This window comes from Panulirus ornatus, chromosome 15 (assembly GCF_036320965.1).
Source record: "Panulirus ornatus isolate Po-2019 chromosome 15, ASM3632096v1, whole genome shotgun sequence".
NCBI classification, from domain to species: Eukaryota; Metazoa; Arthropoda; class Malacostraca; order Decapoda; family Palinuridae; genus Panulirus; species Panulirus ornatus.
The window spans coordinates 11,816,309-11,840,417 of record NC_092238.1 but is presented as its reverse complement, the minus strand read 5'-3'; the positions used below and the strand labels follow the sequence as shown (position 1 = coordinate 11,840,417).

Below are 24,109 nucleotides of genomic sequence, written 5' to 3'. Positions count from 1 at the left end.
TCATAGTGAAGTGCCTGAGGATTGGCACAATGCATGCATAGTACCATTGTACAAAGGCTATGGGGATAAAGGTGATTGTTCAGATTACAGAGGCATAAGTTTGTTGAGTTTGGTAAAGTGTGTGGAAGAAGAAAGTTAAGAGTAAATGTGAATAAGAGCAAGGTTATTAGGTACAGTAGGGTTGAGGGTCAAGTCAATTGAGAGGTGAGTTTGAATGGAGAAAAACTGGAGGAAGTGAAGTGTTTTAGATATCTGGGATTGGATCTGGCAGCAGATGGAACCATGGAAGCGGAAGTGGATCATAGGGTGGGGGAGGGGGCGAAAATTCTGGGGGCCTTGAAGAATGTGTGGAAGTCGAGAACATTATCTCGGAAAGCAAAAATGGGTATGTTTGAAGGAATAGTGGTTCCAACAATGTTGTATGGTTGCGAGGCGTGGGCTATGGATAGAGTTGTGCGCAGGAGGATGGATGTGCTGGAAATGAGATGTTTGAGGACAATGTGTGGTGTGAGGTGGTTTGATCGAGTGAGTAACGTAAGGGTAAGAGAGATGTGTGGAATTAAAAAGAGCGTGGTTGAGAGAGCAGAAGAGGGTGTTTTGAAGTGGTTTGGGCACATGGAGAGGATGAGTGAGGAAAGATTGACCAAGAGGATATATGTGTCGGAGGTGGAGGGAGCAAGGAGAAGAGGGAGACCAAATTGGAGGTGGAAAGATGGAGTGAAAAAGATTTTGTGTGATCGGGGCCTGAACATGCAGGAGGGTGAAAGGAGGGCAAGGAATAGAGTGAATTGGAGCGATGTGGTATACCGGGGTTGACGTGCTGTCAGTGGATTGAATCAAGGCATGTGAAGCGTCTGGGGTAAACCATGGAAAGCTGTGTAGGTATGTATATTTGCGTGTGTGGACGTATGTATATACATGTGTATGGGGGGGGTTGGGCCATTTCTTTCGTCTGTTTCCTTGCGCTACCTCGCAAACGCGGGAGACAGCGACAAAGTATAAAAAAAAAAAAAAAGTTTGTTGAGTATTCCTGGTAAATTATATGGGAGGGTATTGATTGAGAGGGTGAAGGCATGTACAGCGCATCAGATTGGGGAAGAGCAGTGTGGTTTCAGAAGTGGTAGAGGATGTGTGGATCAGGTGTTTGCTTTGAAGAATGTATGTGAGAAATACTTAGAAAAGCAAATGGATTTGTATGTAGCATTTATGGATCTGGAGAAGGCATATGATAGAGTTGATAGAGATGCTCTGTGAAAGGTATTAAGAATATATGGTGTGGGAGGCAAGTTGTTAGAAGCAGTGAAAAGTTTTTATCGAGGATGTAAGGCATGTGTACGTGTAGGAAGAGAGGAAAGTGATTGGTTCTCAGTGAATGTAGGTTTGCGGCAGGGGTGTGTGATGTCTCCATGGTTGTTTAATTTGTTTATGGATGGGGTTGTTAGGGAGGTGAATGCAAGAGTTTTGGAAAGAGGGGCAAGTATGAAGTCTGTTGGGGATGAGAGAGCTTGGGAAGTGAGTCAGTTGTTGTTCGCTGATGATACAGCGCTGGTGGCTGATTCATATGAGAAACTGCAGAAGCTGGTGACTGAGTTTGGTAAAGTGTGTGAAAGAAGAAAGTTAAGAGTAAATGTGAATAAGAGCAAGGTAATTAGGTACAGTAGGGTTGAGGGTCAAGTCAATTGGGGGGTAAGTTTGAGTGGAGAAAAACTGGAGGAAGTAAAGTGTTTTAGATATCTGGGAGTGGATCTGGCAGTGGATGGAACCATGGAAGCGGAAGTGGATCATAGGGTGGGGGAGGGGGCGAAAATCCTGGGAGCCTTGAAGAATGTGTGGAAGTCGAGAACATTACCTCGGAAAGCAAAAATGGGTATGTTTGAAGGAATAGTGGTTCCAACAATGTTGTATGGTTGCGAGGTGTGGGCTATGGATAGAGTTGTGCGCAGGAGGATGGATGTGCTGGAAATGAGATGTTTGAGGACAATGTGTGGTGTGAGTTGGTTTGATCGAGTAAGTAACGTAAGGGTAAGAGAGATGTGTGGAAATAAAAAGAGCGTGGTTGAGAGAGCAGAAGAGGGTGTTTTGAAATGGTTTGGGCACATGGAGAGAATGAGTGAGGAAAGATTGACCAAGAGGATATATGTGTCGGAGGTGGAGGGAACGAGGAGAAGTGGGAGACCAAATTGGAGGTGGAAAGATGGAGTGAAAAAGATTTTGTGTGATCGGGGCCTGAACATGCAGGAGGGTGAAAGGAGGGCAAGGAATAGAGTGAATTGGATCAATGTGGTATACCGGGGTTGACGTGCTATCAGTGGATTGAATCAGGGCATATGAAGTGTCTGGGGTAAACCATGGAAAGCTGTGTAGGTATGTATATTTGCGTGTGTGGACGTATGCATATACATGTGTATGGGGGTGGGTTGGGCCATTTCTTTCCTCTGTTTCCTTGCGCTACCTCGCAAACGCGGGAGACAGCGGCAAAAAAAAAAAAAAAAAAAAAAAGGTTTGTTGAGTATTCCTGGGAAATTGTATGGGTGGGTAGTGATTGAGAGGGGTAAAGGCATGTACAGAGCATCAGATTGGGGAAGAGCAGTTTCAGAAGTGGAAGTGGATGTGTGGATTAGGTGTTTGCTTTGAAGAATATATGAGAAATACTTAGAAAAACAGATGGGTTTGTATGTAGTATTGATGGATCTGGAGAAGTCATATGATAGGGTTGATAGAGATGCTTTTTGGAAGGTTTTAAGAGTATATGGTGCGGGAAGTAGTGCCAAAAAAAGACAAAATGGCCACATTAGTTCACACTCAGTCTCTAGCTGTCATGCGTAATGCACAGAAACCACAGCTCCCATAACCACATCCTGGCCCCACAGATCTTCTCTTTGTTCATACTTGTTCACAATTTCCCATGAGCTGAGATATATGAATAAAAAATTATAAAGTGATGCTGAAGTGGTGTGGAGGCAATAACAGAATCTGCCATTGAAGTGAAAACCAGAGAGAGAGAGAGAGAGAGAGAGAGAGAGAGAGAGAGAGAGAGAGAGAGAGAGAGAGAGAGAGAGAGAGAGAGACAGACAGACAGACAGAGAGAGAGAGAGAGAGAGAGAGAGAGAGAGAGAGAGAGAGAGAGAGAGAGAGAGAGAGAGAGAGAGAGAGAGAGAGAGAGAGAGAGAGAGAGAATGATAATTAACATAAATATTTACATACTAGGAGCAGCACTAAACCCAACAAATTTGCTTCACAATGGAGGTAATGTAATATTTACTATTTGGTACACAAAATATCATGGAGGAAACATTATGAAAAAACATAAAAAGAAACAATATAAGACCTAAAATAGCATCAAAGATTGATAATTATTCTATCTAAGCACTAGAAATTGTACACACCTCAGTGAACTTGCTATAAGAGCAATATTAAAGGAATTATAGTTAAATGTATATGATATATTAGAGGACATATTCATACACAAATTCATAAAAAAATAAACATAAGACCAAAAAACATTGCCCTGAATTGATAATTTTCACAAAAGTTCATGTGCTAATGGTAGCACTTATCTCAACAAACTCACTTCATTAAGATGATGTCACAAGATATATGATGTATCTATACTGTACTACAAAAAGGTATCCTGCTTTCTGTCTATAAACATGCTGAGGAAGCTGCCACATGCAGATGCATGACAACTAACTCGCAATACACAGTTACCAATATAAATCCAATTCCTGAGCAGATACAAACTGTTAGCTGCTGGAGTGAAATATTTTTGGGAATATATTCTGTTATTCAGTGGAAAGGTTGTACTATCAAAATAGGAGGTATGAAGAGGAAAATGGTGGGGGTGAGTTGTTAAACCACTGAACAATGCCATTCTGCTGTTCAAGGTGTGGTCATCAGGGAGGGTGGAGTGGTGGTGGTAATGGAGAGAGGGAGGGAAGGTGTGGTAGCCTGGGAGGAAGGAAGTGGCAGTGCTGGTGAGGGAGTGGTGGATGAGGCCCAGTGTGGTAACTCTCTACAAGCATGAGCATACAAGGGTCCAGAGAGTGCAAATCAGTTTGTATGATCATATGAAGCAATCATTTATGAACAAATGCATGTAAACTAAAAAACAAAACAAAACAAAACAAAAGAAATATACTAGAGCAGAGCTTCAAATGGATAATTATCATAAGCATTTATGTACTTGCAGGGGTACATATTTCATCAAGCTCACTCTAATGGTGATGATGTAATAAGATTTGTTATTTGGTGCATGTACTATAATCACTGGATTCTCCCTGTTTGTGGTTGTATCACCACCTGTTGACAAACTTCTCATTCCAAAGACTGTGCTAGATGCTAAAGTCTTAAGAGGATTCTTTGGAGACTTTCCATTTCACAATTCTTAAGGGGATGAGGATCAGGGAGAAGTGGAGTTATGGTGTAAGGAAGAATTGAGAGGTAAATTATTGGCAAGCAAGATGATGAATCTGAAAAAATGGAGGGAGGAGTATGAAAAGAAGGTAACCGAATGCATGCAGGGGTGCAGTCATGTGTGAATGAGGTGTTTAAAATGTTTAGAGAAATGCTATTAAATGTTATAGAATTGGTAGATGGATACAAGGTCATGAGATACAGGGATAAAAAGGGCAATGCATAGTGGACAGACAAGATTAGAAATGCTGTAGAAGACAAGAAAATGGCATACAGCAGATTGCTCGATACCAATGTACCAGTGGAAATTCAGTAAAGGAGAAGGGCATGCAGAATTTTAAGAAGCTGATAGATGAAAGCAAAGAGAGAGTAAATGAAGATTTTCAGAGAAAGTTAAGTGAAAAGTTTCAGGATAAGAAACTATACTGGAGGGAGGTGAACGAAGAAAGAGGTGGCTGTAAGAGTAGAAATGTTAATGTGAGAAGCAAGGAAAGGGAGTAGTTGAATCAAATGGAGGAAGTGAAAGGAAGATGGAAAGAGTATTTTGAAGAACTAATGAATGTGGGAGAAGGGGAGGCAGCAGTTGTTAGATGCATAGGTATGGAAGATGGAAGGAAGAGAATACATGGACAAGGGACTATATCAAAAAGGGAGGTAAGAAGGGCAAGAAAGAGACTAAAGGTAGGAGGCACCTGGAGTATGGATGAGAAAGTGTGATACAATGGATGCATCTTATATGTAATCTAGCATGGAAAAAGAAGGTTGTGTCTGAGGACTCGGTGAAAGCTATCATTGTTCCTTTATTTAAAGGAAAAGGTGCTAAGGATGTATGTAGCATTAATAGGGGTATAAGTCTGTTTAGTATATCAGGAAAAGTGTATGCAAGAATATTAATTGATAGAGTGATGGAAGTGACTGAATGTAAAATAAGTGAAGAGCAAGGGGGTTTTAGGAAAGGTAGGGGATGTATGGATCAGATTTTTATAGTAAAGATGATCATGGAAAAGCATGTAGCAAAGGGTAAGACGTAGTATGCAGCTTTTATGGAGCTGGAGAAAGCATATGAAAGAGTTGAGTGGAATGCTTTATGGGATGTGTAAAGGATATATGGTATTGGGGGACAACTGTAGGATAGTGTGAAAGCCTTCTATTGAGGAACAAATGCATGTATAAGAGTGTATGAAGAGTTGAATGAAAGTTTTGGGATACATGCAATTGTGAGGCAGGCTGTGTACTGTCACGTGGCTTTTTAAAACAGTATTTATATGGATGGAGTGATAAAGAGAGATGAAAGCAAAACTAGGGAAAAGGGTTGCAGGGATGGAGTGTGGTGGTGAGATATGGTGTCTAGTGGTAAGCCTGTTTGTGGATGACACTATGTTGTTTGTTGAGAGTGAAGAGGAGTTGTAGAAGGTTGAGTGTGTTTTATGATGTGTGTATGTGTAGGCGACTGAAGGCAAATGCAAGTAAAAGTAAAGTAGTGGTGTTTGAAAAGAAACAGAGTGCAAGTATAAATTTTGTAAAACCATATAGAGTGAAAGAATAAAGTGATAAATTGTGCTTTGGATATGGGGGGAAAAAGGCTGGAAGAGGTGAGAGAATCTAAGTACCAAAGAGCTGTCCTGGATAAGAGTGGTGACATGGAAGGAGAGATAAAGGAGAGAGCAGTACAGAGTAGAAGAACCATTGGGTCCCTCAATAGAATGATGAAGGGTAGAGGTGTAAGTATGGAAGTGAAGAGAGGATAAGGGACAGCATAGTCCTCCTGACCTATGCAGCCAAAACATGGACATGGAGTGAGTCACAGAGGTCAAGAAGCCAGGCTGTGGAAATGAGCTATTTGAGAAGAGCATGTGGTGTGACTAAATGGAATGAAGAAATAAATAAATGGGTGTATGAGATGTGGTATGGCAGGAAATGCAAATGGAACGAATTGTGGAGTGGTAGAATGGGTGAAATAAAATATTTTGAGGTGGTTTGTGCATGTGGAAAGCATAGAATACCTAGTTTACAAGGAGAGTTTATGATATAACAATAAAAGGTGTTGGTGTGAGAGGAAGACCACCTGCAACATGGGCAATTAGGGTGGAGGAGCACTGGAGGGAGAGAAACAGTGGAAGAATGTGTGACATGGCATATGCAAGGGAAGCACGTAAGTATAGGAATAAGTGGAGACTCTTTTGCCACGGCCACCCCTTGATGGGAATTCCTGGTAGAAATGGGTGTCAGAGATATAGATAGATAGACAGGTGGATAGTAAGTAGGAACATAAGGCTGGAGGATTAGCTAGAAGTAGTAGGTTGGAACATTTGGCAGTAACATAAGGTATAAGTAGTCAATACGATTATCAAGAAATGGCCTCTGGAAACACTATGCTAGAGTTGCCTTCTGCCAGTGGCCTGTTAAGTGTGAGGCACTAAAGGCTAAGAAGTGGCACTGGAGTTCACCAGTTATGGTGACTCTTAAGCTGTGGCCACCCCCTTGAAGGAGTTCCCAGATGGAACGGGCATCAGAGATATAGATAGATGGATGGAATATTAGCAAACTTCAGAGAGAATAAAATGCTTTAGAAGGATGGTAATAGTGTGAAAATAGCAAACAGAACATCACTGAAGGAAGCAAGTGGGGATGTGGTAACAGGTAGTGATGAGGTGAGGAGGATATAATGTGAGTACTTTGAAGACTGGCTGATGAATGCATTTGATGATAAGGTGTCAGATGTAGGGTGTCTAGACCAAGGAGCTATGTGAAGCAAGGGAGTCAGGGCAAATAGTCTGGTGAAGAGGGAAGAGGCCTTGAAAGCTTTACTCAAAATTAAATGTATCAAGGCAGCTGGAGTGGGTGGTGTTGCAGGTGAATTTCTTAAGAAAGGAAGTGACTGTGTTGTTGACTAATTAGTTAAGATTTTCAAGGTATGTATGGCTTGTGGTGAAGTGTCTGAGGACTGGGAGAATGCATGTAAAGTGCCACTGTAAGAAAGGAAGGGGAACAAAGGTGAGCTTTCAAAATACAGTGGTATTAGTTTGTTGAGTGTACCTGGTAAGCTGTAAGGATGAGTGGTAACTAAAAAGGTGGTGACATGCACAGAGCATTAGACTCAGAAGGAATGTGGTTTCAGGGACAGTAGAGGAAGTGTGGGTCAAGTATCTGCTTTGAAGAGTGTGTGCAAGAAATACCTGGAAAAACAGAAGGATTTATATGTCATTTATGGACTCAAAGAAAAAATATGATATGGTTGATAGAGATGCTTTGTGGAAGGTGTTACAAATATATGGTGTGGAAGGAAAGCTATTAGAAGCATTATCATAAGAGTAAGGTAAGTGTGTGAGTGGATAGAGAGAAAATCAAGTAGCTCTAGGTCTGTGACAAGGTGTGTAATGTTACCAAGGCTGTTTAATTTGTATATGGAGGGGCAAGTTTGTGAGAAAAAGACAAGGCTACTGGAGAGAGGGGCAGATGTGCAGTTTGTAGAGTGAGGGGGCCTGGGAAATGAGTCAGATGTTTGCTGACGACATGGCGCTGGTGGCAGATTCAAATGAGAAACTGCAAAAACTGGTGCTTCAGTTTAAAAGGAGTGTGTGAAAGGAAAAATTTGAGAGTATATGTGAATAAAAGGAAGGTTATTAGGTTTAGCATTGCAAAGAGAGGTTTGTTGGGGTGCAACTTTGGAGAAAATTTGAAGAGAGTGAAGCATTTCATGTACTTGGGAGTGGACACAGCAGCAAATGGAACCATAGAAACAAGAAGCGAGTCACAAGGTGGGCAAAAGGTGAAGGTTTTAAGAGCAATAAGGAATGTGTGGAAAGGCAGGTCGCTATCTAGGAGGGCAAAATGGGTATATTTGAAAGTAAAGTAGTTCCAAATGTGTTGTTCTGGATGTGAGGCATGTATCATAAATGAGAATGTATAAAAGAGGGTGTATGTGTGTATGTGTTGGAAATTTTACAGGACAGTATGTAGCATGAAGATGATCAACTGAGTAAGTAACGATAGGGTAAAAGGGAGTTATGGTAATAAGAAGTGTATGGTTGAAAAGGCTGAAGAGGATGTGCTTATATGGTTCGGGCATTTTGAGAGAATGAGTGAAGAAAGGTTAACAAAGAGGATATTTGTGTCAGAAGCAGAGGTGACATGGAGAAGGGGGAAAACAAACTGGAGATGGCAGGATGGAGAGAAAAAGATGCTGAGTGCTCAGGACCTGAACATGCAGGAGGGTGAAATGTGTACACTGGATAGAGTGAATTAGAGCAAAGTGATAAACTGGTGGCAACATGCTCTCAAAGGACTGAACCAGGGTATATGAAGCAGCAGGGAGAAACCAAGGAAAGACCTATGGGGCCTGGCTGTAGATAGGGGAATGTGGCTTTGGTGCATTGCACATAACAAAAAGAGAATATGTGCAAGTGAATAAGGCCTTTTCTTCATCTGTTCCTGGAGTTACCTCACTAATGCAGAAAATGGAGAACAAATATGAAAGAATGAAACATTCGAAAGACTTGTGTATGCATACTCAGTTTCCATGAGAATCTAAATTCTCCCAGTCAATAAGTATTTACACAACTCTGAAAAGTGTTTCTTTGTTTAACAGTTCCATGTGCCATCCTGATTGTTCCTTCACTTTATCACTGCATAATTGCTCTGGTACATTAAACTTCTTAGGAGTATTTCATATCATCAATAACACTATGTGCTTCTTTCCTACAGTTACTCTTTCCACTAAGTATTGTTGGATGGGCCATCTTTCAGCACACCCTATGTAATCATTTATTGCACTATAAGGGGAGGGAGTTTAAACTTCTGGGGGGGCCCATCCCTTGAAGAATCTCAATTGTACAACTTCTTAAGTTAACATATGCTCTTTGCATTAACCACGTCTTCAGTAATTTCATTCAATTTATCTGCCTTTCTCATACTATAAAGTACTTCCTCAGATCTTTTCTACTGGTTGTTCTATTCCTGCATCCCTCAACAAAATTTTCACTGTTTATGTCATCAATCTATCCTAAAAACTTAAGAGTTTAGGATCAAGTCATCCCTGTGTGTGATTATTAACAGCATGTTACAAAGAAAGAGTTTTACACCATGTTGCCATTTTTACTTTGTATATGTGTGTCATATCTTTAGTCCTATGTATATAAACACAAACACACACACACCAGCCTAAGCCAGGTGCCCATTTATCAACTAAGGAAAGGATAATCACCTAGGGCAGGTGTATACCACCTACCACTCCAGGGTTCGCACCAATGTAGGTCTACTCCAAGGAAGGCCCGTGCTGACCCATGTAATGTACACGTTAGCCCAGTCCATTAGAGACAGACAAGGAAAACTGCTGACACTTGCAGTTCCCTTATCTATCACTAATGGACTGGGCTTAGGTGTATGTTAAATTCAAGCTTAGACAAGCAGATCTGTAATGTCCCTAGCCTAAACTGTCCTGTAATATTTTGAGATTGTGAATATTGTGGAGGCCCAGTTGGGACCTTAACATTATATTTCACAATTTTTGATGGAATCGAATGATTGGAACAATATTTCTGATAAGGTTGTACTGTTATGCTTGACTTTAAAACTCCCAGGTGTTGATTGAAGAGAACAGGTTGTAAGTACAACACTCCTCCAACACATCGATGGCCAAAACAGGAACCACACCAAACACTAGCATTCCACAGGGATCCACAGGAGAGCCTACATGAGGGTCATCACAGATCTGCTGAGTGAATGTAATATATCACTTAACCCAGTCCATTAGTGATAGATAAGGGAAGTGAGTAAGCAGTGTTAATGACTTGTGTTATGCTCCTGGCAGGATGAAGACTGACAGTGGAGACCACCCTGAATATAATACAACATTCTTCGTGAAGGTTATACATTCTCTACATTATTTATGAAGAGTTAAAAGCTTCATTTTTTGCTTCTCACTAAAATTGCCAATTTCCTAAATGGTATGGATGTACAGCACTCCAGCCGCCATTGGACTGCTGACATACAAGATATACTAATTTTCCAAGCCCCTCGCCCTTCAGTTTGCTAATTTGCTGTAACAAATCATGGATAGCACCTCATGCTCTTGACACCAACCTCTTTTTAAAGGCCCTCCCACAGCCTGTCATGGGGCAGCTTTTCAAGGAGTCTTAAGTAGGTCTCAACCTAGGGCTGACATTCTGTTTTCAGCTTCTTAGGGACAGAAAAAAAGTCATCTGTACTCCATCTTGGTGAAATAGAATTCATTTTTGATGAAAGAAGATTTCCTTTATATCCTTCAACTGCAACTGCAAGCAATTACACACTCGTGGTCAATAACACTAACCACTATACCACAGAAGCCTGTGTGTGTGTGTGTGTGTGTGTGTGTGTGTGTGTGTGTGTGTGTGTGTGTATAATTACATATTTGTCCAATAGGGGAATAGAGGTTTACATTTATTAGTCCCCATCTCTTGATCATTCTCTACTATCATAAAATATCTTAATTTATGTATGCAATCTGCATTAACCATGTCCTTAGTCATTCTTTTTCATTCATCCACCACTCATTTTATAAAATTACTTTTTTACATTTTTAAAAGTTTCTTATCTAATTTCATGGTATGTTCTCTGGTTGCTTTCTCCACATCTCTCAAAGAACTGTTCACTGTCTACAACGATAATGTTTCCAAACCTTGAAGGTTGTGATCAGGTCACCCCTCACCCTTCTCTTTTCCAAGGTGGGCATATGTAAAGCCTTTACCCTCTCCTTGTAACTTGGCTTTCTTAATTCTGTTGTCATCTTTGTTGGCCTCTAATGGACGGACCTTCTCTATTAGCCATATGTGCTTCTTCAGGTGTGGTCGCCGAAAATAAGAAGTATACTCTTGATTTGGTCTTATGTAGGATGTAAACAGCCTGCTAAATATTTCCTTACTCATATACCTGGAAGCTATTCTGATATTTGCCATAAGACAGTTTGTCTCCCTTACTATTCTCCTAATGTGGGATTCCTGCGACATGCAAGGGACAATGCCGACTCTCGAATCCTTTTCCCCTACAGAATCAAGGAGCTTATTTCCTGCTAGATAATAATCATACTGAGACCTTCTTCCACTCTGTTCCATCCTCATTACTTTACATTTACTTAGGTTGAATTTCATCAACCATGCACCAGACCACATTAGACTCCGATTTGGTCTAATAAGCTGTTGCTATCCCACTGCCTTTTCACTGGTCTGTAGTTCACTGTTTCTCCCCAGTCTCCTTTCTTACAGATGGGCATGAGATTTGCTCTTCTTCAATCCCTTGGCTCTTTATCGTTCTCCTGTGCCATTTTGAACATTTTCAAGAGGTGAAAATTCATTAGGAACATGAACCTTGTGTGGATCAAAGCACTTTGGTATTCTTTTATTCTCTCTCCTATATATCTCAATATCTTCTAAAGACTCCTCCCCATCCTATCTCACTAGTGATGGGGCTATAATGCTTTCCGGTGTAAAACACTATTAAACTTGTTATTCAGTTCCTTACGTATCCTTGAATCATCCTCAACCATTGTTTCCCTCTGAATCACTTAATCTGATTGGCTGCTCTTTAACTAACAATCTAATTCTGATAAATTATGTAAAATTTTGGATTTTGACCTGCCTTATCCACAAAACTCTTCAAAATTTTTCTGTTCCCATACCATTACAAATATCAATACTCCCTTGCTTTTTGATACCTTTAATTAAATCATCCTTCACTCTTTCTTAACTTTCCCTCCATCTCTGAGGATTGAGGTACATGTTTCCACTCCAATGAAAATTTCACAGAACCTTTCATCACAATACCCTGGTTCCTGAACTCCATTTCCTCGATCTATGTTACCACAGATATTGTCAAGTTCTGTGTAGTTTTCACGTTAATATCCCCTCCCAAAGTCCTGTCTCATCTCTGCTCTTTTAATCTCCTTGTTTACCACAAATCAAACTAAAGTATCATATGATTACTTTTCTTCCAAAAGGTGTGTCATATATGAATACACATAAAATCTAGTAATGAGATTGAATCAGTCCCTCTCATCCTATTTTGTTTACTGACATGCTGATATAGGAAATCTTCCTGCACACACTCTAGGAACCTGTCTTCAAGAATCACAGTAACCATGAGACTCCACAACCTACCATTTATCTTCTTATAACTGAAATGCCCTGTTATCAACATTTTACCTTCTCTGAGATGTGTATGTTTTATGGCTCTATGTACCATCCTGACTGCTTCTTCACCATTGTTACTGTATATTTTTCTGGATTTTTAAATTCTTTGGAGGATTATCTATCATCAACACCACTATGTACTTCGCCACAGCTACACTTCCCATCATGTAATCTCATAAATGTGCCAGGCACTACTGTTTCCTGAAACTTGAGATGAACTCTTTGTAGGAGAGCTAAACTTTCTCCTCCTTTATCTTTGCTTTCCCTCATTACTTTCATGTACACCTCTTGACAAAAAAGTGAGATTTTGTCTCTCCAGAAAGCTTTGTTTGCATAACTCTAATATCATGCGTGTTTTCCCTTATACAATCCTTAAATTCTAGCTCTTTTCCATGTACTACTAATTCATCAGCATATTTGCATGAAATACTTTCAATCTACCATTCCCATTGCCCAATAGTCCTAGCATCTCTGCATCACTGGCAGAAGTGGTCTGTTCTCTTGCCTCATTTTGCATCTTCTATTTCTGCCTGCTGGGTGTATTCTTTGCTTTCCTTCCTTCTCTTTCCTTGGTCTATCATGCTTGATGATTACTCTACTGAATTTCACTTTCTTTTTGAGTTTCTTACCCTGTTTAGTATTTCCTGCTTAGATTACTCCAAATCAAAAATAACCATAATTGGCTGTCCCTTTATGCCTTGGGTATAACCACCAATTCTTCTTCCTCCTTTTATCACAGAGACTGCATCTGGTAATTCTATGGTCTCTAGTAACCCTTTAATAAGCATTTCTTTCTTTCTTTCTTTCTCATTTCCTCTTTATTTGGTGCATGTTCTTCATTCAGTCCAAAAATAATCAAAGCATTACATCAGTCAAGATCCTGGTTATCTACTCTTTCTAATTCAGACACCACCCACCATGCTCTAAGTCCATCAGTTTTGGTTCAACAACCTCTGTGTCTCTGGCTTCCTCTAAAATATCCCTTCTTGCTACAATATGGATTGATTCTGTAGCTCTGCACTTTTGTGAAACTCTCATCTACCAAACTATAAATTCTGCTAATTGTTCAATCTCTAAACAGTGTATCATTCTACCTACAAATTGCCCTGGGCACCACAACTTCAGTGTCACCAAATTCCTGTCCCACTGCATCAACTAACATGCATAAGTCTCTAACCAAGTCCCAGAGCCTACGATTCCAATTAATGCTCATAATCATTACTCTTAATACTCGATTTTCTGAATTCATCTTTCATTTTTGACACATCTCATAATCTTCAACTTGATTTATGAGTTATGAGTTTCATTCATTCCATCTCTAACTGCATTAATCTCAGAACCTGTCTTTTATCTTTTCAACTCCAAACTTTAGTTCTCTAGTGTAACATACTTCACCCCTCCTCTTGCTTCCTTTTTGTGGGTTTTATCACAACTCCTTGGTCTTGATATTTCTTCTTCACTAAATCCACTTCAGGCTAATATCAAATTAAAAAAAAGGGTAAAATTAACAACTTTTGCATGTGATAAGCATGTATAACTTGACTGCCTTTAGTGGTCTGCTGTCTAGACTAACTTGGGCCAATTACCCTACTTACATTCATTATCCTCTTATTTTCTTAATTCAGGTGGTCTAAAGGTCTCAAACTTCTCCCCCATAACAGTAAGAACAACTGTATATATGTGTGTGTGTGAATGTGTGTGTGTGTGTGTGTGTGTGTGTGTGTGTGTGTGTGTGTGTGTGTGTGTGTGTGTGTATCTGTGTGTTAAACACAACTTTTCATATTTAACTATTTGTACCGCTCAGGTACTGAGTTCTTCACACATGGAGCTCCACTTCTTGGACTTTTACTAATATCAAACAACTATTCAAACTTTTATACACCATCCACATTCACTACCTTATAACTAAAAGTTTATTCCATTCATCTACTACTTTCATAAATAAAAGTAGTTTTTCATATCCTTTCTCACAAGTTTCTTGCTTAATTTCATATTATACCACTAGCTGTTCTATCCCTGCATCTTTTGAAGAAGAGTTCACTGTTTACTTCCGAGAGCTGGTTAATACACTGAAAAGCTGTGATCAGACCACCTCATTCTCATCTCACTTCCATGGTGGAGAAATTCAAGGCCTCTAGCCTTTCCCTATAATTTGACTCCACTAATTCAGGTACCATCATTAATGTCCTCTTCTAAACCTTCTCCATTAGTTCTTTATGCTTCTTCAAGTGAAGGAATCGTACTTAACAAGCACACTCTAATTCTGACCTTATGTAGTGTGTGATTTGCTAGCTGAAAAATTCCATTAGCATGAAGTCTATTAAACTTGCCAGATGACAGTGTACCTCTTTTACTACATAAAGTACCCAAAATGGAATGCCATGAAGGTGTATACAATACTGTGTACATTGTCCAAGAAGAAATGAATAAAAACAGTTCATAAAACACAATACAGTTCATAAAACACAATAACTAAAATGTAAAATTTTTTGAAAATAAGACAGTTCACAACAACAGCAAGTGATCACTCTGACAAGCGACTGTTTGCTAGCAAAAGCCTGCTTCCCAATGGCAGCCAGTCCGACATGTATTATGAACATACAACCTGAAATGTTTCTGTTGAAAATTTCGCTACACTGCCTTGTAGGAAAGCGCATAATGATTTTTGTGTAACTGAAAAAAAGTCAAGCTGGGAAAGCCATCCGGTGTACAGATAAAGTTAGTAATACTGGCATGTAATGTATACCAATGTGGAGTCGATACGGCCACGGCCTTCCACTACCTTACCAGATCCAGTGCAACTTCATGGATACAGTGTTTTTCACAGTATCATTTTACACTGTGTGTATTTCATGGACTTCTGTGGTGTAGCTGTTAGTGTTCCTGACTGTGACACATTCATAGGCCACCCAGGGTTGAGCGAATGGGTTCAAATCCTAGCTACAGCAGTCGGTCCACAGTCAACCCACCTCATGGGTTTAGTCGATAAAATGGGTACCTGGCTCAGGTCTCAGTTGTCCATGTCGTCTCAGCTAACATTAAAAAAAATCTAAGCAAGTATTCTAAATCTATATAATCAAATCTATAAAATTTCTGCATCATCATACTTTAAATCTTTGGGATTTTCCTCATCTCTTAGTGTACAAATTGGTAGAGAAATCTGTCCAAGAAAATATAACCCAATTATCCCATTGAATCCTTTGGCAAAATGTGATCTACTACCCAGTATTTCTATTACGCTGTAATTTCTGGAACAAAATTCAACATTTGTTGGGACTACCTGTATTCTCCGAATGTTTGACTCTAGAGACGGGTTTGAGACAACGTCACCTACCAAGTCTCCCTCACAAACAGTTTTCTGCACCTTATTTTCTGCTAGATAATAATAATATTGAGTTCTTTATGTCCTATCCTCATTACTTTACACTTACTTGGGTTGAATTTCATCAACCATGTATCACACCAACTTTGTAGTTTGTCTAGTTCCCTTTGCAAATTAATGCAATCCTCTTTGCTCTTCAGTCCTATGATTTTTGCATCATTAAGAAAATTATTTCAGGTAAGAGTACTGTTCTACTGCCAAGTAATTCACAAAGAACAAGAAAAGCAAAGTTCCTACAAAAACCTTGTGGAATGCTACTAAAGACCTCTATCCATTTCAAGAAGGCTTCTCTGACGTTTCATTTCTTCCTTTCCTCAAAGATAATCTTTCCAGTGAAGCTGTCTACCCCTTATTCCTGCTTGAGGATCCAGTTTCTTTACCAGCCTAAGTGGTACAGTGTCAAATAATTTTTGGCATTCCAGATAGATAATCCACCAACCCTTCTATTCTATACAATAAACATGCAGTTCTATCTGTCTGCCAGTCTGTACACAAGCCAAGGATGGTGCATGTCAGCTAACCACCACACGCATTTCCCAATAACAGTACATTGTTAGTGTAGAGCAGAAAGGCTGTGCTGGCAATATGGGTTTGAAAACAGGAAATGGCATGGATGAGAGGTTAAAAGCATTAAATAGTGCCATTCCTTTATTTAGGTTGTGGTGGACAGGAAGAAAGGGAGAGATGGTGGTGAGGGGAAATGGTTGCCACAGTGGAAGGAAGCAGTGGTGAGGGTGTGGTAGCAAAGGAGGGAGTGATGGTAATGAGGGTTGCAAGTGGAGGCCATAAAATGAGAGCTAAGTGATTGTGGTGAAAGAAAGGGAAAGGTGGCAGTGATGAAGGGTATGGTGGCCAGGGGATGGGACAGGGTGGTGGTGGCAGGGAGGGAGGGTATGGATGTCCTTCACAGGAATGAACAAAGAAGGACCCAGAGGGCTCAAATCTGCTAGTCTGTCTATAAAAAAGCTCACTGTAGAAAACTACGTTCTTTACACATGACTTTCTTTTGCTGAAACTGTGTTGTCACTTACTTGGTAGTTTCACCTGTGCAAGAAGTTGTCCATTTGCCTTCTGGTTATCTTTTACAGTTCTTCACAGACAACAATTGTCAGGGACAAAAGTCTGCAGTTCATTGCCTCCTACTGGTCTATTTTCTTTTGGATATGTATGATGTTTGCCCTCTTTCACTCCCTATGCACTCTACCTTTTTCCAGTGACAACCTCACTTACATTTCAAGAAGTTTGTCAAGTGTATCTGCACACATCTTCAGTACATATGGAGAAATTTCATTATGACCATGAGCCTTATTTGGATTAAGACCTTTATTATTTTGTTTGTCCTCTATATATTTCAATGCTTTTCTAAGCCTCCTTTAAATTCCATCTGACTGATATAGCAATTATTGCATCTTTCACTCTGAAAATTCTCTTGAACATGTCATTTAGCTCCTCGCATATACTTACATCATCCTCTTCAAATCTTCTCTATGAATCCCTTAGCCTGATTAGCTGCTTTAACTGATAATTTGCTCCTGATAAATTCATGGAAAACTTTTGGACTACCTTCATCTTATCCACAAAATGATTTTTGAAGTTTCTTTGTGCTTATCGTCCAGCACTCACTTGTTAATATCTTATATCTAGTAAATTTTGGCTGGCCAGAGTGTTTCCCATTTCTTCTCAACAGCACTTTATGAAGTTCTTTGCTTTTTGACATCTTTTACTGAGCCACTCCTCCATCCTTTTTAATCTTTCCTCTATCTCTGATACTAAAAGTACCCATTATCTGACTCCACTGTAAATTTTACAGAACCTTCCACCACAATTCCTTGGTTCATGGCTACTTAACTCCATTTTCTGGTATATGTTACCAGAAATTTTTTTGAATTCTGTGTAGTTTTCATGTATATCTTCTCTTTGCGTCTGGTCAAATCTTTACTTTTTTTACATCCTAATATGTCATGCTCCATCTCTATGAGAATCCAATTTCCCTTATACTATCTCTTTGAAACTGAAATTCCCCAATATTATTATTCTTGCATTTCAGAGAAGTTTGAGTTTCACTGCTTCATGTGCCATCCTGATTGTTCCCGCACTGTTATCAATGTACATCTGTTCTGTTTTTTTTTTAAATTCATGGGAGGGACATATATTATCAACAACACTGTACACTTCCCTTCACGTCCCCTTCCCATTAAGCGTTATGTGAACATGCCATCTTCCAACACATCATGACACTTAAGGCTTGTCTCTTAAGGATGCCAATCACCCTCTACCTTTGCCTTCTAGCACTTCATGACACTTAAAGCTGTCTCTCATCAAGGGTACCACTAATCCTCTACCTTTGCCTTCTCTTTCCACCTATGCTACCATGTATACCTCTAGACAGCACAGGCAAGATCTTATCAGTTTAGTAAGTTTTGTGTACAAAACTTCAACAATACCAAGTGCATTTTCCCAACCACAATCCTTGGTTACCACCTCTTTATCATTTACTACTAATCCATCTGCAATTGCATACACTACTTTCAGTCTCACATTTCCATCACAACATTCATGAGCTCATTGGTGGGGCTGAACCATCCTCCTGCCTCATTTGCAGTCTCCTGTTTTTAACCTTCTCACTGCATCCTTTGCACGTCTCTCTCTTCCCTTGGGTTTGCACTTGTGATGAAAATTTTGCTGACACCCTCATTGTTTCCAAGTTTCTAAGTTATGCAAGGGCCACCAGCCTACATGTCTCAAATTCAAACTAAACCACTACTGATCATTGCCATCCATATGTCCTAATTATATCTATCAATTCTCATTTCTTTCTTTTCTTTTCTTTCATACTATTTCATACTATTCTCATTTCTATTACGATGAAAACTGCACTTAGCATCTCTAAGTTCTTTAAGAGTCTTTCAATCAGCATTCCTTCCTTCTTCATTCTTCCCTCTTTACTTGGATTATAATTTTCTCTTCAGCCTAAATTACAAGTGATTTACATCTATCAACCTCTTGCTTCAGTAATCAACCTATTTTCAGTGATACTCACTTTTGCACTAAATCCATCATGAGTGACTAGTCAGCCTTCATGCTTCTAGTTATCTCTGAAATCTTTTTAAAAAACAAGCACTGATCCTGTATACTCTACATCAATCCTCACAGATACTGAATATTCATACACATGAATGTTCTGTCTCTAACAATGCATATCATTACCTTTACAGCTTCATTTGACTCCGTGCATTCCTGTTGCAATGTCCTCAGGTATCTTTTTCACTACATCATTCTTTATTCCTTGGTTCTGTCTGACAATCCAAGAAACTGCTCCCTAACTATATCACTGCTAGTTCTCATACTCTGTGTTATGGGCTTTTTCTTTTGTTGAGCAGCCTCTAGGTAATCCAAAAGTGAACCTACTAACATTTCCTGTTTTCATATATTTCCTCTCACATCTGGTGACACTTCATGGTCTTTGATTTGACTCATTAGCTCCTTCACTTCCTTTAACTGTACAAACTTCTATTCTGTTTCTTGATAATGAGTTCCCCCAAGCTCATGGTTCCAGATTATTCATTTTTTACCTTTCAATTTGTTTCCATCCCTTGTATGAACCTCATTTTCTAGATTTCTTTATAATGATATAATCATGATTGTCTGATCTTGATGCCTTCCCTTGTCTGAATCATCTAAAAATCAAATATAAAAATTCTTGCCCAAGTTTGGGACTGTGTGTGTCTTTGATATAGGCTTTCCTAGCCCAATCTGACAGGTCTTACTTGCATCAGTATCCCTATTTGTCTTGTTCATGCAGTACTGAAGATCTTAAATTATTCCTTCAATTTCAAAGACCAACAGTTAGTCAGTACTGTAAGTGTGTTTGTAATTATCTTGTGGTTATCCATCCATATAAAGTGGGAAAGAAATTTTACACTCATATGGCCCCACCTATTACAGCATAAAATCTAAATATATCTGTGCTGTCTGCTTTACAGTTTTCTCTCTTGGATTGTTCCATGTATCCAAAACCTTTAATATGGACAATTTTTTCACAACCTTTGGAACTTGAATCTTACAAAGCTTTTAGTTATGTCTTCTTGTCAACCTAGCATTTCTAATTTGGGAGAACTGCTCATTGTTCATTTTATCAAATCTACTCAGAAACCTGCACATCTTTATCATGTCTCCCCAGTTCCTTCACTCTTTAACCATGGGTAATTCAATGTGGCTTATATCCCTCACTTCTGGTACTATTTTTTTGCCTGCCTCTGGACCTGCTTCAGCAGATAAATGTGCACCCTCAATTGGGTGACCAAACTGGTGATACATAATCTAGTCTGGATCTAATATATTCTGTAAATACTTTCCTGATTATCTCCTTGTCCATGTGCTTGAAGGCAGTTTTAATGATGACAAGTAAATAATTTACCTCCTCAAAATTCCTCCTGATGTGATGTTCTGGGGATAGGCTTGGTACTGTGTGAACCCCTAAGTCCCTTTCACATGATGATTCCTGCAATTTGTCTCCTGCAAGATGGTAGTCATAATTAGGCCTCCATCTCTTAAACTGTTATTTTGTATCATACAATCTTTTAAATCTATTTTTTCCCAACAGAAGTCAGCCAGTGAGAAAGGGAGATGAGAGTGCCTCACTCTCTTTGGAAATATAATGGTAATATCTCAATTATAACCCGATGATAAACCCATCAATTGCACCCAGCGACAGAATCACATTGTGTGAACCAATGCTCATCACCATCTCAACAGAAAGATGGCTTACGTCAAGAGCTCAAATCTGTTTGCCTATGAACATATACGACCAACCCTTTCCAAGCTCTGCACACACCTCAGTAATGTACCATTTTTATCAAAACTTTTCTTCAGAAAACTAAGTATCATTTTATTGCAGCAAACTCAAGTGTTTGAGTAAAAGTCTAACTGGTTAATCCCTCCAATTATGTTATTATAATTGTGAGGAGCCCAGGCACTTCATACTTACTAGAAGGGGCCTCTTCCTTCCATTTCCTCCCTTTTTAAGCATCCAAGTATACATTCTCATTGTGATGTTTGATCTCTGGCATATTTCATCCTGTGAATCACTATTAAGGTATTCTTACTAAGAAATTTCCCTTTTCTTTTGGAGCTACTGGCATCATAGGTGATCAAAATGCCAACTGATGGCAACTGTGGGTACTGTCCAGCTGCATGACAGCCCTTTCATTTACCTTTTACTATGTTTTTCTTAGCTTTTCCTCATGTCCTTATCTCAGAATCTAAATATATAGCTGCCTAAGTCTCAAACAGCAGCCTAAATCAAGTGATGTGCTCTTAGGGAATGGTAGACCTCATCAATTGATGTGCTAAGATTTTCTGCCTCTTTTTTTTTTTTTTTGTAAGGTGAAGCAAAAATTCTTAATTTTCCTTATTACATTTACAACCATCATTATAAGTGCACAGCCATTCACCTGAAGGGCATATGTATACAGAACCCTCATGAAAAATACATAAATTGTTGGATTACCTGAGTGATGAAGAGGAACACTTGTATCGGTTGATGACGAAAATGAAAAAAAATAACATTAAAATGAGAGGAAATATGTGACTCAGAGAGAGATTCTAATGGGATTACATTAGAAAGAGGGAGGCTAGCACGAGGCATCCCCACTAACCTTAAGCTTGAGGAAGAAAATACTTAGCAAATGCACTTCATTTCCTCTTTATGTAATCCTGGTGTGATGGAGGACTTTGGTAAGAGATAATAAGTAAAGGGCTAGACTATTTCTATGAAAAAATACCTGAATATCCCCCCAAATACCAGCCAATTGCTGTCCTAACTTATTTTACTGTGAACAGTATAACACAGTATTTCTAAATATATTCATGTGCATGATATAAGTGTATCTTGTAAAACTTAGCTTAAAATAAAGTAACAAAATCTTCAAAATACCCCTCACATACGCCAGCACTCAACCTCCTCAAACTGTTTTTAGAGTGAGAAGTGTAACATTTCAAAATGTATTCATGTTATCACAATCAATGCTGTGCCTGTGACTGAAATACGAGTAGAATCGTAAAATAAGCACAAGGAAAATAAAGGTTTCCCTGTCCTAACTTCTTAACAGGAGCTTCAAGCATGTCACCCATACCCCTCCCCTCCACTCCTTAGTGGCAAACCAAGAAAGCACAAAGTTACTTTCTCTGTATTTTCTCCTACTTTGATTGCTTATCCATAATTTTGAGTAGGATTTTCATTTTTTGCATAAAGTGATGGGCTCTCTGGACCAAACTTTTCATTTATGGGTTGATGGAAGCTGTCACGTGTAGACTGCTTTGTTGTTCAATGAACAGATGACTTGCAAGACTGTTATTCTGGACATGGTCCTTGCAACATGTGAAGTCTATGTGAACCATTCAAATGTGAGGTTTGCCAATCCTGAATAGAGGAGTTGGTTTCCTTATCTAATCGTACTCAAGGCAAAGTCACAACGTGCCCTTCTCAATGATATGATCAATGTGTAAGGCTCACTACTGCATAGACTGCTTAACAAGCAATTCATTTACCAAAATTCTACTATGACACAGCTTATAAATAAGGGAACCAATTCATTTAACAGAAGACTAATCTCCTTATACTGGAATACTGAATGTTTAACATATAAATTTGTCAATCTTATTGAAAAATTAAAAAACTGAAAAACTGATTATTTACTCATGAATCAAAAGAGCCCATTAGCCACAATCTACAGCACAGTGTAAAAAAGATCAACAACAGATTAACTATGTATGTATAATCTTAATTTCCCTACCTGCTTTTTGAAAAACCAATGTTTCAGTTAAATTTTCATATATTTTCTGAATGCCATCAGGGTTAGTAATTCACCTACAGGAAAAATTTTCTAGCCCTTAATATACAAATTTTCATTCCTATATACTTAAATCGTCCACAAGTTTGAACTCACAAATTTTCAAGCCAAACTCAAACGACACTTCCTTCAGTTTTGTCTATGTCTACCATGTTGATGCTGACAAATGCATAATGAATTATGCTTGGGACTGTTTCCCCTTTTTCAATGTTACAAAAATTGTGTTAAAATGATTAAAAAGAGGGTAATAGGTGCTACTGACAGCAGAAGTCAAAAGAAAAAATGCATAAAGTAATTTCTTTTGATGTAAAACTGTAAATGCTAATGTAACTTACAGCAGGTGAAAACTTACCCAAATTTCAAAAGTCTTGGAACTTGCAATATGATTTAAGGAAATATACATGATATGAAAGACAAAATAGATAACTGAACTTGCGCTTCCCCAACTACATCCTATGACCCACCTACATCCTATGAAACTGACTCACAATAGAAGTGATGCAATGGAAAACATGAATTGAAAGTTAGGTGTCAGGATGAAAGACTAGATTTAAAGTAAAGTTCCAATACACAATGTGATCACTCTAGTAAGCACTGAAAATATTCTCATTAATTATACTAGCTTCTTTGGTTAGCCTATGGCTGGTACTGAACCTAGATTAGATCATTCTGGATGTCAGGTGAAAGGCCATCTTCACTACAATCTCATCATAAGTAAACTACATCAAAACCAAGTTCATCTTCACGACATCTTCACTACACAATTTACACCATTTGACCTGAGAAGCTACCACCATTACAACCTCAACTTCACTACACTTTTCACTCCTTTTACCTCACTGATGCAAGGGGCAACCAATGATCAGGTGTGTGGAAGCAGAGGAGAATGTATGTTATCTTTTTTTTCTTTTCTTTAATGTATTTGTGCTGTTTCCTGTAGGGTTGGGTGGCATTGGAAATGGGTGACGGTGACCAAGTATGAATATGTATATGTACGTGGAAGGATGGAGTGAAAAAGATTTTGAGCGATTGGGGCCTGAACATCCAGGAGGGTGAAAGGTGTGCAAGGAATAGAGTGAATTGGAACAACGTGGTATACCAGGGTTGACATCCTGTCACTGGATTGAACCGGGGCATGTGAAGCATCTGGGGTAAACCATGGAAAGGGCTGTGGGGTCTTGATGTGGAAAGGGAGCTGTTGTTTCAGTGCATTACACGACAGCTAGAGACTGAGTGTGAACAAATGAGGCCTTTGGGTCTTTTGCTGGCACTACCTCGCTGGAAAAGGTGTGTGTGTG

The 24,109-nt window shown here is 39.1% G+C and overlaps 1 protein-coding gene across 24 annotated transcripts in view; it reads right to left on the bottom strand.

Annotated features, from left to right (window-relative positions):
* Positions 1 to 24,109, bottom strand: part of LOC139753727 (uncharacterized) — a 1,039,260-nt gene that overhangs the window by 45,920 nt on the left and 969,231 nt on the right. For 20 of the 24 annotated variants that reach the window (XM_071670490.1, XM_071670488.1, XM_071670497.1 and 17 more), the window contains one exon: positions 20,378 to 20,475. The exons of the other annotated variants lie outside the window; for them this stretch is intronic. In XM_071670490.1, the coding sequence (XP_071526591.1) occupies positions 20,378 to 20,475 (98 nt within the window). The remainder of the gene's footprint in view (positions 1 to 20,377; positions 20,476 to 24,109) is intronic. 24 annotated transcript variants of the gene reach the window in all.